The 12,324-nt window shown below is 46.2% G+C and overlaps 1 protein-coding gene across 1 annotated transcript in view; it reads left to right on the forward strand.

Moving 5' to 3' along the window:
• Nucleotides 1-6,156: 6,156 nt before the first annotated feature.
• The window catches only part of LOC148143955 (uncharacterized), a 190,299-nt gene continuing 184,131 nt past the window's right edge, over nt 6,157-12,324 (forward strand). The window contains 1 exon segment of the mRNA XM_087975287.1: nt 6,157-7,316. Within this exon segment, the coding sequence (XP_087831413.1) occupies nt 6,543-7,316 (774 nt within the window). The 5' untranslated portion in view covers nt 6,157-6,542.

The raw sequence follows: 12,324 nt of genomic DNA on the forward strand, positions 1-12,324 counted from the left end.
CCCTTTCAAGTTTCACACCGTCCTTCTGATGGGCAGGAGACCAGAGTTGCACACAATATTCCAAATGTGGCCTCACCAATGTCCTGTAGAGCTGCAACATCACCTACCTCCCAACTCCTTTACTCAGTGCTGTAACCGATAAAGGAAAGCATACCAAATGCTGCCTTCACTATCTATCTACCTGGGACTCTACCTTTAAGGAACTATGAACCTGCACTCCAGGTTTTGATCTGGGACTCCTTACAGAGACATGGCTTCAGGATGACAAGGATTGGATCCTAAATATTGAGGGGAGATGTGGCATTCAAGTCGAATGGGAAGCGAGGTAAAGGTAGAGGGTTGACACTGCTAATCAAAGCACTGATCACAGGGTAGTCTAGTGTCAGCTCGGATTTCAGGTCCTGGTTTCTTTGTCCTCTATTGATCTCCCTGTTCCCACAGTTGTTGTCTGTTCTGAGCTCTGCTTCATTTCTGCTGAAGCTTTAACCTCCTTTGACACCTTCTGGAACAATAAATCATTCAGTCAATCAAAGTCCAATCTACAATCTCCCAGCCTGTAAACCATCCAGACACAGAGTATCATATCAGAAAATATAACAAAATAAGTGAAAAGTTAGAATTAAATAGGTGCTTGTGTCTGTTCATTGGCAAGTAAACTAGAAATAGGGGTCTGCCAGGATTCTTATAGTGCCCTGGTTGAAGAATTCTCTCTCCATTACATCTAAGTATTAGTACCCTGCTATGATTTATAACAATATTTACATCAACAGAAATAAAGCATCTGTTATGCAATAGACATAGAGATATACAGTATGGAACTAGACTTTTTCTCTCTCTCGTGTGTGTGCGCGCGCACACACACACACCGAGGTCTATGGGGTGAATTTGTATTTGCAGATACCATCTATTTTGCTCAAAAAATGCACAATCTGCAGGCAGACAATACATGGAATATTTTATAAATTCCACTTTGGAAATAGAACCAGTCTGACTCAAAAACTGGGATACAGACAGACTCTGGCCTCACACCTTTAATGCATTGTCTGAGCTGAGTTGTCATCTTTTCTTATAAAACCTTAAGTTATCTTGAGCCTTAGAAGAAGTTCTGGGATTTACATATTAATGACACCAGCAACTCATTCTAAAAGATGAAAGACTTTACAATCCAGGTTTCTTCAATGTATCATTTCAGTGGCATGACTCTGTAATGTTTTGCTGTAAACTCAGTGTCTTATGATCTTATACTCCACAACCACCGAATGAAGGAGCAGTGCTCCGAAAGCTAGTGCTTCCAAATAAACCTGTTGGACTGGCGTCATGTGATTTTTATCTTTGCCCAGGTTAGGGTGGGTTGGCCCTGCTAAATTACCCATAGTGCTCAGGGTTTTGCAGGTGTGGGAGAATTGTTAGAAGCAATTTGATTCTACCTTCTCATGACTGTCTGTGTGAACTTTGGTATGTTCTCCCTCTTCTGTCTGCGCGGGTTACCTCTGGGTGCTCCGGTTTCCTCCCACAGTCCAAGGATCTGCAGTTTCAGATGGATCGGCTGTGCTAAAGTGTCCAGGGATGTGCAGGTTAGAGTGGGTTAGCCATGGGGAACTGCAGGGATGCAGGGTAAGTGGATGAGTCTGGGTGGGATGCTGTGTGGAAGGTCGGTGTGAATTTGATAGGTGAAATGGCCTGCAGGGATTATATAAGTCTTCTGCTTTAGCCATATGTGGATTGAGAAATGACTGCTGTGGGAGGAGTAGGTTCCAGTTGATGGGACACTGCCCCAGTCCTGGGGAAGGTGGGAATTGTGCTGTCTCTCTCCCCACCCACTGCCCCAAACCATTATCTCTCATCCCGCAACTCTCTGCCCCCATTTTCTCTCTCTCCCCCTCATTCTATTCCTCCATCCTTTGACCCCCAAGTCTTTCCTTTCCGCCCCCACCACCCTCTGTTCCCCCCAGTCTCTCAATGGCCCCACACTCTGTCACCCTGTCCATTCTGTGTCTCTTCCAACTCCCACTAAACTTTCTCATGCCTCGAGCTCTCTTTGATCGCTGTATCAAGCTCTTCTCAGAAGAGAGAGAGAAAATGGTTGGTGATGACACTGCCTGGGAGATGGGCGTGCACGAGAAATGGCTGATCTTTCAAATTGAGAATAGCTAAAATAATATATTCAGAAATAGCATTAAAGTTTGAACGCATGTTCAATTTTCTATAAAGACAAAGCTGCAGCCATCTTTCTCAAACTTGCTTTGAACTATGTGCAGTTGAGGAAAGGCTGTTCGGGGTGAATGAGGCTTTTGCCTAAAATGTCAATTTTCCTGCTCCTCGGATGTTGCCTGACCTGCTGTGCTTTTCCAGCACCACATTCTTGACTCTAATCTCCAGCATCTGCAGTACTCACTTTCTCCTGTTAGGGGTGAATGGCCGATTCCTAGTCTTGAAAAATTGGTTCTGTTAGAAGGTGTAGAGGTGTATTCTACCTTCAAGAGAATTGAAAAGCGAGCAGAACCACCTGACATAGCACCAAACGTTGTGAACAAGGTAACAATTTAACATTTGGTCAAACAGCTCAGTAGCTGGGTTGCCTGGAGACAAAAACATACTCAATTTTGGCCAATCGATTTAAATCTTGCCCCAAAATACTGAATTCCAATCAAATTTGAATTTAGTATTTTGAGAATATTGTTAGCATTGCTGCCTCACACCACCAGGGTGGATTCCAGCCTTGGGTGACTGTGTGGAGTTTGCACATTCTCCCTGTGTCTGCGTGGGTTTGCTCTGGGTGCTCCAGTTTTCTCCCACAGTCCAAAGATGTGCAGGTCAGGTGAAGTGACTATGCTATATTGCCCGTAGTGTTAGCTGCATTCGTCAGAGGGAAATGGGTCTGGGTGAGTTACTCTTCGGAGGCTCGGTGTGGACTGGTTGGGCCGAAGGGCCTGGTTCCGCACTGTAGGGAATTTAATCTAATCTAATATTAACACCAATGAAACGATTTGATGCTTTGGAGTACAAAATCAAAAAAAAAGTTGAACAGTTACAGGAGAGCTTTCAAAAGACCAGAGTGAGAACTCTGAGAGGTACCTGTCCAGAGAAGGAGTCTGCACAGAGAAAAAACATCGACACCGACCTGGAGAGCAAATCTACAGAGGAAGGTACAAAGAGAAGATTTAACAGCTGGCTGGGTTTGAAGTTTGAATCTTTCGGTAAATCTTAATCAGGGTTTTTTATTGGACTGGTATCATACAGGGGAAAGTAGAAGATAGGTTAGAGAAAGGAGTTGTAAATTGTTGTTAATTAATTATTCTCCGTTAGACGTTAATAAATAAAGTTGTTAATTTTAACTTTAAATACTGACCTTTGGGAATAGTTTCTTGGTTCTTGAATTTTCACAGATTACTGCATGGGTTAAACCTTCTCTATGTTGCTGGTTTAAATTAGGTAGGGGAGGTTGCACCCAGTGTTGTAAAATTTGGGGGCTTTCGTACGAGATTTGAACTAGTTTAGACAGATTTGAATAGATTTGGCGGTACGAAAAATCCCAGCAGATTTAAACACTTGCAAGTTAGTGTCCTAGATCATGAAATAAAACTTTAAATAGTGACTTTTAGAAACAGTTCCTTACCTCTTGAATTTTCACATGATCACATGGGGTAAATCTTTTTTGGGTTTAAATTAGTGGGGGGTGTTGTCCGTGTCATAACAGTTCTGACTATATAGAAATAGAGTAGTGGAACATGGAAACAAACTGTTTGTTCCGTGCCAGTCGGATATCCTAAATTAACCTTGGCCCATTTGCCAGCTCTTGGCCCATATCCCTCCAAACCTTCCTGTTCATGTACCCATCCAGATGCCTTTTGAATATTGTAATTGTACCAGCCTCCACCACTTCCTCTGGGAGCTCATTCAATCCACGCACCACCCGCTGCGTAAAATAGTTGCCCATGAGGTCCCTTTTAATCCTTTCCCCTCCCACCCTAATATAAATCAATTGCTGCTTTTTCTGAACAGGCTGAGTGGTTAGCACTGCTGCCTTATAGCGCGAGGGACCCGGGTTTGATCCCAGTCTCGGGCAACTGTCTGAGTGGAGTTTGCACCTTCTCCCCATGTCTGCATGGGATTCCTTTGGTGCTCCGGTTTCTCCCCACAATCCAAAGATGTGCAGGTTTGGAGAGGGCACTTGTGGGGAATTAACTTTCACACTTTTTTTCTACTCCTTCGGTCCCTTTTAAATCTTTCCCCTCTCACCTTCAACCTATGCCCTCCAGTTTGGGAATCCCCTACCCTGAGGAAAAGATGAGTCGTCAAATAAAATGCAAAAGGAATAAAATGTCGAGCCGCAGGATAAATATAAAATGTCGCTCCAGCCTTTCTTGTCTCCGAGTGTCATTTGGGCACAAAACCTGTCGGTAACACCAGCAACTTCACAGAGCATCTTGCGCATGCTCCTCGGTGACAACACACACTGCGCATGTTCGCCGGTGTCAGCAAAACCTGCGCGTGCTCCTGGCTGTCCGCGGAAACTGCGCGTGATCTTCTTTTGTTGGGCCAATAGGAAGCCCTGGAGGACCGGAAGGAGCGTGTCCTCCTACTAATCAGAGACACCTTTATTGTGTGTGTCTCTCAATCTCAATTTATGGAGGGGACAGATTCTGGAAAAGTTGGGCCAGGTCTGTGTCTCAGTTGGCAAGCTCATGGAAAATGCAGTACCACGATGTGAAGTGATAGCATTCCCTGTGGGCGGGTGGGGGAAGCAGAAAGGAGATGCATTGTTTAAATGGTGATATATTGGGATGTGGAGAAAGTGAGGACTGCAAATGTTGGAGATCAGAGTCAAAAAGTGTGGTGCTCGAAAAGCACAGCAGATGAGGCAGCATCCGAGGAGCAGGAGAGTCAGCGTTTCAGGCACGAGCCCTTCATCAGGAATGTGTGTAAAGGAGCCTCAGCGTCCTTCCATACCAGTTAATGCCAGTTGTCAGATAGATGCAGCAAGCAATGAGCAAAGCACGTGTTATATTAGCAAGAGGAATTGAGTTCAGAAGTGGGGATGTCTTCCTGCAGTTATGGGATCATTGAATATATTCAAGGCTGAGTTCATCTGATTTTGGAACAACAAAGAAGTGGACGTTTATGGGGGAAGGCAAGAAAATGGTTTTCACACCATTGCAGAACAGTTACCGAGTCAAACAGCACAGAAACAGTCCCTTCAGTCCAACTACTCCATGCTATGTTCTGAAACTAATCTAATCCCATCTGCCAGTGTTTGGCCTATATCCCTCTGTCACAAAGCTGGTCCTTTTTTCTAAAAGCTGGTCCTTCTTCTCAAGGATGCTGTGTCCTTGGTTTTTTTTCAGAGGGGTGGTAAAAAGACCCAAGCTCCGAAGCGACTGGTTTAGTACAGAGATGAAAAACGGTATTGGGAGGCATTTTTGGTAATGTGTGAACCGATGAGACTTGAGGCCAAAGCTTTTATGTTTTAAAAGTGACCTGTACAATGAAAGGGGAGTGGTCAGTCCTGAAAGCTGAAGTCTTGTTTGGGTGAGTTAAGCAGTGGGCTGTGTGGAGAAAGGCTGCTAATACTGTCTCCTTCTGCCCTTCTAACTTCAACTGTAAGCCTCTGTTTCAGTTTTACTTTGTTTAAGGGGTTTGTTTTTTTGGTACTGTTGTGTTCAAGCATTGCGAAGAGTGTTAAGAGTTTCTCCACAGCTTGTACTGTACTTAATAAAGTTTGGTTGTTCACAGAAGTTGGCGTATTGCAGTGTAAGAAGCTCAAGCAAAAGAACTTAACAAAGGAACCTAAGGGATAAGTCTTTCATGCAGAAAGTGGCGTGTTTAAGGAAAGAGCTGTCAGAAGAAGTGGTGGGTGCTGGCACAATTATGACATTAAAAGGCATCTGGATGGGTATACGATTAGGAAGGGTTTAGATGATATGGGCCAGATGCTGGCAAATCAGCCGAGATTAGGTTAGGTTATCTAGTTGGCACGGATGAATTAGACTGAAGGGTCTGTTTCTGTGCTACATATCTTTATCACTCTGGCTTGCCACTAACATTTGCCACATCTATATGTACAGTTTCTCTCTGGTGTCAGTGTCAATGCCTTGATGTCTCATTCTTAACCGGACTGGCAGTGATGATTTTTGTAATCTTTTCTTACAGATTATCTGAAGACAGAAGTTTCAAAGTCAACAGATAAAGGGCTCAAGTCCAAAATATTGATTTTCCTGCTTATCTGACGCTGCTTGCCATGCTGCGCTTTTCCAGCGACGCATTTTTTGAATCTGACTCTCCAGCGTCTCCATTCCTCACTTTCACGTCAATGTCTGACAGTCACTCAATCCACCAGGACCGCAACAATTTTCAACTATGATTCTGTGAGAAGGAGCAAAGCTTTCTTTTTGCTTCCTGTTTTGAGTACAGGGGCACTGGTTGAAAGACCCTACTGTTGCAGCGCACTGAGTGTGGAGCCTGAAATAACTCTACTGCCTGGAAAGAAGAATTCACGGCGGGGTTGTACACGTGTGTGTGTGTGTGCAGCTGAAGCTTCGGCCATGGAGAAACTTGAGGCAACACTCCCCGTTGAGAAACCATGGAAGTGTGGCAACTGCGGGAAGGGCTTCCGTGTCCCATCTGTCCTGGCGGCTCATCAGTGCAATCACACTGGGAAGAGGCCGTTCTCCTGCCCCAAGCGGGCGAAGGGCTTTACTTGCTCCTGTGTCCTGCTGGCCCACCAGCATATACAGACTGGTGAGAGGACGTTTTACTGCTCCGTGTGCGGGAAAGGGTTCACTTGTGTGGACAACCTCCAGACCCACCAGCAAATCCATGCAGGAGAGAGGCTTTTCAGTTGCCACGAGTGCGGGAAAGCCTTTAGCAATTCCTCCGACCTGCTGAAGCACCGGCGAGTCCACACGGGGGAGAGGCCAGTCAGCTGCCCAGAGTGCGGGAAGGCCTTCAGCGACTCCTCCAACCTGCTGAGGCACCGGCGGGTCCACACAGGGGAGAGGCCCTTCAGCTGCCCAGAGTGCGGGAAGGCCTTCAGCAATTCCTCCAACCTGCTGGCCCATCAGCAGGTCCACACGGGGGAGAGGCCCTTCAGCTGCCCAGAATGCGGGAAGGCCTTCAGTAAATCCTCCAACCTGCTGGCCCATCAGCGGGTCCACACGGGGGAGAGGCCCTTCAGCTGCCCAGAGTGCGGGAAGGCCTTCAGCAATTCCTCCGACCTACTGAGACACCGGCGAATCCACACGGAGGAGAGGCCTTTCGGCTGCTCTGAGTGTGGTAAGGCCTTCAGCAATTCCTCTGACCTGTTGTCCCACCGGCGGGTCCACACCAGGGAAAGGCCATTCAGCTGCCCCGAGTGTGGAAAGGGGTTCACCCGCTCCTCCAAACTGCTGGCCCAACAATGGGTCCACACCGGGGAGAGGCCGTTTGCCTGCCCCGACTGCGGGCGGAGGTTCACATTGTCCTGCAACTTGCGGAGGCACCAGTGCACCCAACAATCAGATTCCACCAGTGATGCTGCAGTGGGTCACCCCCAAGGCTGAACCTCCTGCCCATTCTGACAGTGGGTGCAGTGGGCTTTTTTTGTTTTGTGCTGGACTCACCATCCCCTCCCCGCCCCCACCCCCCAAAGCCCACCTACGTGGCTCAGGGGTGGTATGGTGACTCAGTGGTCAGTACCACTGCCTCACGATGCTGACCTGGGTTCAATTCCACCCTGGGGATGACAGTCTGTGTGTATCTTTCACGATGTCCCCCCCACATCTCTATGGGTTACTTCTGAGTGCTCCGGTTTCCTTCCCCTGGTCTAAAGGTGTACAGGTTAGGATGGATTGGCCCATCTAAATTGTCCCATAGTGTTCTGGGATGTGTAGGTGTGGTGCATTAGTCAGGGGTAAATGTAGAGGAATAGGAATAGGGGAATGGGTCTGGCTGGGTTACTCTGCGGAGGGCCAGTGTGGACTTGTTGGGCTAAAGGACCTGTTTCCATACTGTTGGGAATCTAATCTTTAAAAAAAAGAATTCCTCCAAGCGATACTGATAAAATATGCCGAGTTGGACAAAGTATCCCGTCAAGTTTGAGACAAACCCAGAGTTGAAGAAGTCGGAAGTCACACAACACCATGTTACAGTGCAACAAGTTTATTTGAAATCACAAACTTTAAGAGCATTGCTCTTTCATGAGTGCTGCTCCTTCATCACTTCATCTGGTACCATGTGACTTCTGACCTTGTCCACCCCAATTCAATACCAGCACCTCCGCATCAGAGTTGATGAATGAGATTGGAGTTTATTCGGCCTGATTTAGTAAGATGTTCATTTGGAAACTCAAAACTGTCGGACAGACAAAGAGACACGAATCATAAAGTCCCACAGCAGGAGACAGGCCCTTCGGCCCAACATGGTCCATGCCAACCAAACTGTCCATCAACACTAAGCCCATTTCCTTGCACTTGGCCCATTTCCTTCCATACCTTTCCTATCCACTTATTTGTCCAAATGCCTTATAAATATTGTTAATGTACCCACCTCAACCACTTCCGCTGGCATTTCATTCCATATGTGTACCACCGTCTGCATAAAAAAAAAAGTTGCCCCTCACATTCCCTTTTATTCTTTTTCCTCTAACCTTAAACTGATGCCCTCTAGCTCTCACTTCCCCAACCCCGGGGTAAACGTCTGAGTGTATTCACCCTCTCCATGCCTCTCACGATCACTTCACTTCTCTAAGGGCCCCTGTCAGTCTCTAATGCTCTAAATAAAAATATCTTAGCTTGTCCAACCTCTCCCTTTTACACAGACCCTTGAGTCCTGGCAACATCCTTGTATATGTCTTCAGCACGCTTCCAAGTTTAATAACATATTTGTTATAGACACTGCTCTGTCTACCTATTTTGTTGGAAATATAGGACCTAATCCAAACTGGATAATCTGGCTGATGGGGCAGGAAACCACTTCCTTTCTTGAGAGAGAAGTCTCCTGGAGAGAACTGGCTGGCTGACTGATCTACTGACCCTCACAGTGTCCCACTGCCCTCAGTTATCTGGAGGGAGTCCACACATTTGCCTAAGGTGGTGCTTGAAACCTTTATCATCTTTGGGATGGATCCCCATTCATTCCATGCGATGGAGTCATGCAGCCTGGAAACAGACCCTTCAGACCAACCAGTCCATGATCCCTAACTAAACTAGTGCCACCCATCTGCTCCTGGCCTGTATCCAGTTTGTTAATAGTTTTGTTCATTTGTTCACCATGAGAGTTGGATAAATAAATTGCTGATTGTTGATTTTAAAGTGTTGGGGATTTATTCTTCTCACTAGAGCAGGTTACACCACTTTTCATGCTAATTTTATAGATTATTGGGCGACACTCTCTGTTTGAGAAAGGTGGTGCTGTCAGCCTTCGCTTTATAAGAGTATTGACGTGATGTACTGCTGAATGCAATGGAGTCAACATGAATCCCAGCCTCTCACTGTGGTTGTGGGTGAATCGCTTTAATTTGGCTCTTAACTCAGAAACTGCACACAATTAACTGCTGAAACAATGATTTACACTTGATTGTATGGAGCAACCAAAAATAAAACTCAAGTAACCAAGTTCAACCTCACTCACAACTTGGCTATCACCCAATTGATGGCAGAATTTAACTGAGTTTCCACCAACACTTTGTCTCTGGAAGTATCCAGGGATTCAGTGCAGCATTCTTCTTCCAAGTACTGCTGCTGCATCGTTCTGGAGTTGCATTCTGGTGGAGATTCCTCGCTTTCAAATCTGTGGTGTGATGCTTCTTTAGATTCTAACACCATCTCCCCACACTTCTGGAGATCTCCGGTCTGTAGCTTACCTTCTTATCCTCGAGGGTTAGTGGTTTGTTTGATACAGCCTTTCCTGCAAAAAACCCCTTTACGTCAGTGCCTTCCTTCCACAGACAAACTTAATTGTCCTTTTGTCATGAGGTTATTAAACACTTAGCTCATCGGTCCCAGGAAACAACTTGTTGTTTTGCGTCCTTCTACCCAGGGATGACTAACTACCAGAAATTAGGCCATTCAGCCCATTGAGTCTGCTCCACTATTCAATCATGGCTGATATGTTTCTCAACCCAATTCTCCCCGTAACCCTTGATACGTAAGAATGATTGAATGGTGGAGCAGACTCAATGAGCTGATTGGCCTCATTTCTGCTTCTGAGGTCTTCTGATGTAGCAGTTTCTCAGTGGCCCTTTTGTTTCTTGGTCCAGAAAGAGTTACTGCTGACTCAGGGAGTTTGGAAAGTTCTGGAGTTTACAGGACCACACCACATTCCTCTCTGCCTCCTCCCGAGATACTGGCAATTCCCAAGATCCCTTGGTATCCCTGAAAACAATCGAGGTATCTGTAAATCTCTGCTGCTACTCAGGAACAGAAAGATTATGGGGACAGACTATGGAGTTCTACTCCAGGATTCTCTCAAGGTAAACTTACAGGTTGAGTCAGTGGTTAGGAAGACAAATGCAATGCAGGCATTTATTTTGATCAGACTTGAATATAAAAGCAGGGATGAACTTCTGAGGCTCCGGTCAGGCCACAATTGGAGTACTGTATGTAGATTTGGGCCCCATATCTCAGGAAGGATGTACTGGCCCTGGAACATGTTCAGAGGAGGTTCACAAGAATGGTCCAGGAATGAAAAATTTAACATATGAAGAACATTAGAGGACTCTAGGTTGATACTTCATGGAGTTCAGAAGGATGAGAGGGGATCTAATTGAAACCTACAGAATAATAAACGGCGTGGATGTTGGGAAGATGTTGGTAGGACAGACTAGAACCTGAGTGCTCAGCTTTCGTGTCAAGGGAAGACCCTTTAGAACAGAGGGGAGAGAAACTTCTTAAACCAGAGTGTGGTGAATCTATGGAATTCACCGCCACAGAAGGCTGCGGAGGCCAAGTTACTGAGTATATTTAAGACTGAGATAGATAGGTTCTTGAGTATCAAGGGGATTAAGGGTTACGTGGAGATTGGGGTTGAGAAACGTATCAGCCATGATTGAATGGTGAAGCAGACTCAATGGGCTGAATGGCCTAATTTCTGCTCCTATGGTCTTATGATATGCTGATGTGAGGAGGGGGGAAAAAGAGATGAAGAGAGAAAGATAGTTAAAGTGAACCTCGATAGTGATGAAGGAAATATAAGAATTGTATGATAAATGGCAGAACACATAGGAGCACTGGCATACAGAGGGATCTGGGCATATAGATCCGTGGAAGTGGTAATGCAGGTGGGCATGGTGGTCAAGAAGGCACACAGCATGGTTCCTTGAGTGTAAGAGTTACGTTACAGCTCTTTATTCTGACCACATTCGGAATATTGTGTGCAGTTCTGGTCACGGTGCTACTGGAAGGTTGTGGGTGCTCTGGCAGAGGGTACAGACAAGGTTCACCAGGACATTGCCTAGTCTGGAGGGCTCTCATTACGAGCAGAGGAGGCATAAACCTGGATTGTTTTCTTTGGAAAAACAGAGGCTGAGAGGAGACCTCGACAAAATGATGAGACACACAGATTGGCTGGACAGGGGTGGCAAGGTAGCTCAGTGGTTCGCACTGACGCCTCACAGTGCCAGAGCCCTGCATTCGATTTTAGTCTCAGGCAACTATCTGTGTGGAGTTGGCACATTGTCCCTGCACCCCACCTCCGGTGTCTGTGTGGGCTTCCTCCGGGTGCTCCGGCTTCCTCCTACAATCCAAACTTGTATAGGTTAGGGTGGATTAGCGAAGCTAAATTACCCATAGTGTCAAGGGAGAGGCAGGTTAAGTTGGATTGTCTGTATGTAAATTGCCCCAATGTTCAGGGATGTGTAAGTTTGGTGCATTAGTCAGGAGTAAATGTAGATAATAAGGGTAAGGGAACGGGTCTCTATGTGTTAATCTTTGGAGGGCCGGTGTTGACTTGTTGGGCTGAATGGTCTGTTTCCACGCTGGAGGGATTCTGTGATAGTCAGAGGCGTTTTTTCCCTCCAGGGTGGAAAAGTCAACTAAAAGAGGGCACAGGTTCAAGGTGAAAGGGGGACTGTTTGGGGGAGAAGTGGTGGGGGTGGGGAATTTACACAGAGAGGTGGTGGGTTTCTGGAACGCACTGCCAGTGGAGGTAGTGGAAGCAGGCACCTTCACAATGTTTAAGGTGTATCTTGATAGACACATGAAGGGGAGGTGAACAGAGGAACAGAAACCACACCTAGGCAATAAATAGCAGGTCTAAGTAAGGATTAAGAATTAGCACAGGCTTGAGGGGGTGTGTATGCCTAAACCAAGTGAGAAGAGCCTGTGACTGTGCTGTATTGATACAGCTTTC

Source organism: Chiloscyllium plagiosum, unplaced genomic scaffold (genome assembly GCF_037043375.1).
Source record: "Chiloscyllium plagiosum isolate Xiang-an unplaced genomic scaffold, Cpla_swu_hap1 HiC_scaffold_27, whole genome shotgun sequence".
Classification (NCBI taxonomy): Eukaryota; Metazoa; Chordata; class Chondrichthyes; order Orectolobiformes; family Hemiscylliidae; genus Chiloscyllium; species Chiloscyllium plagiosum.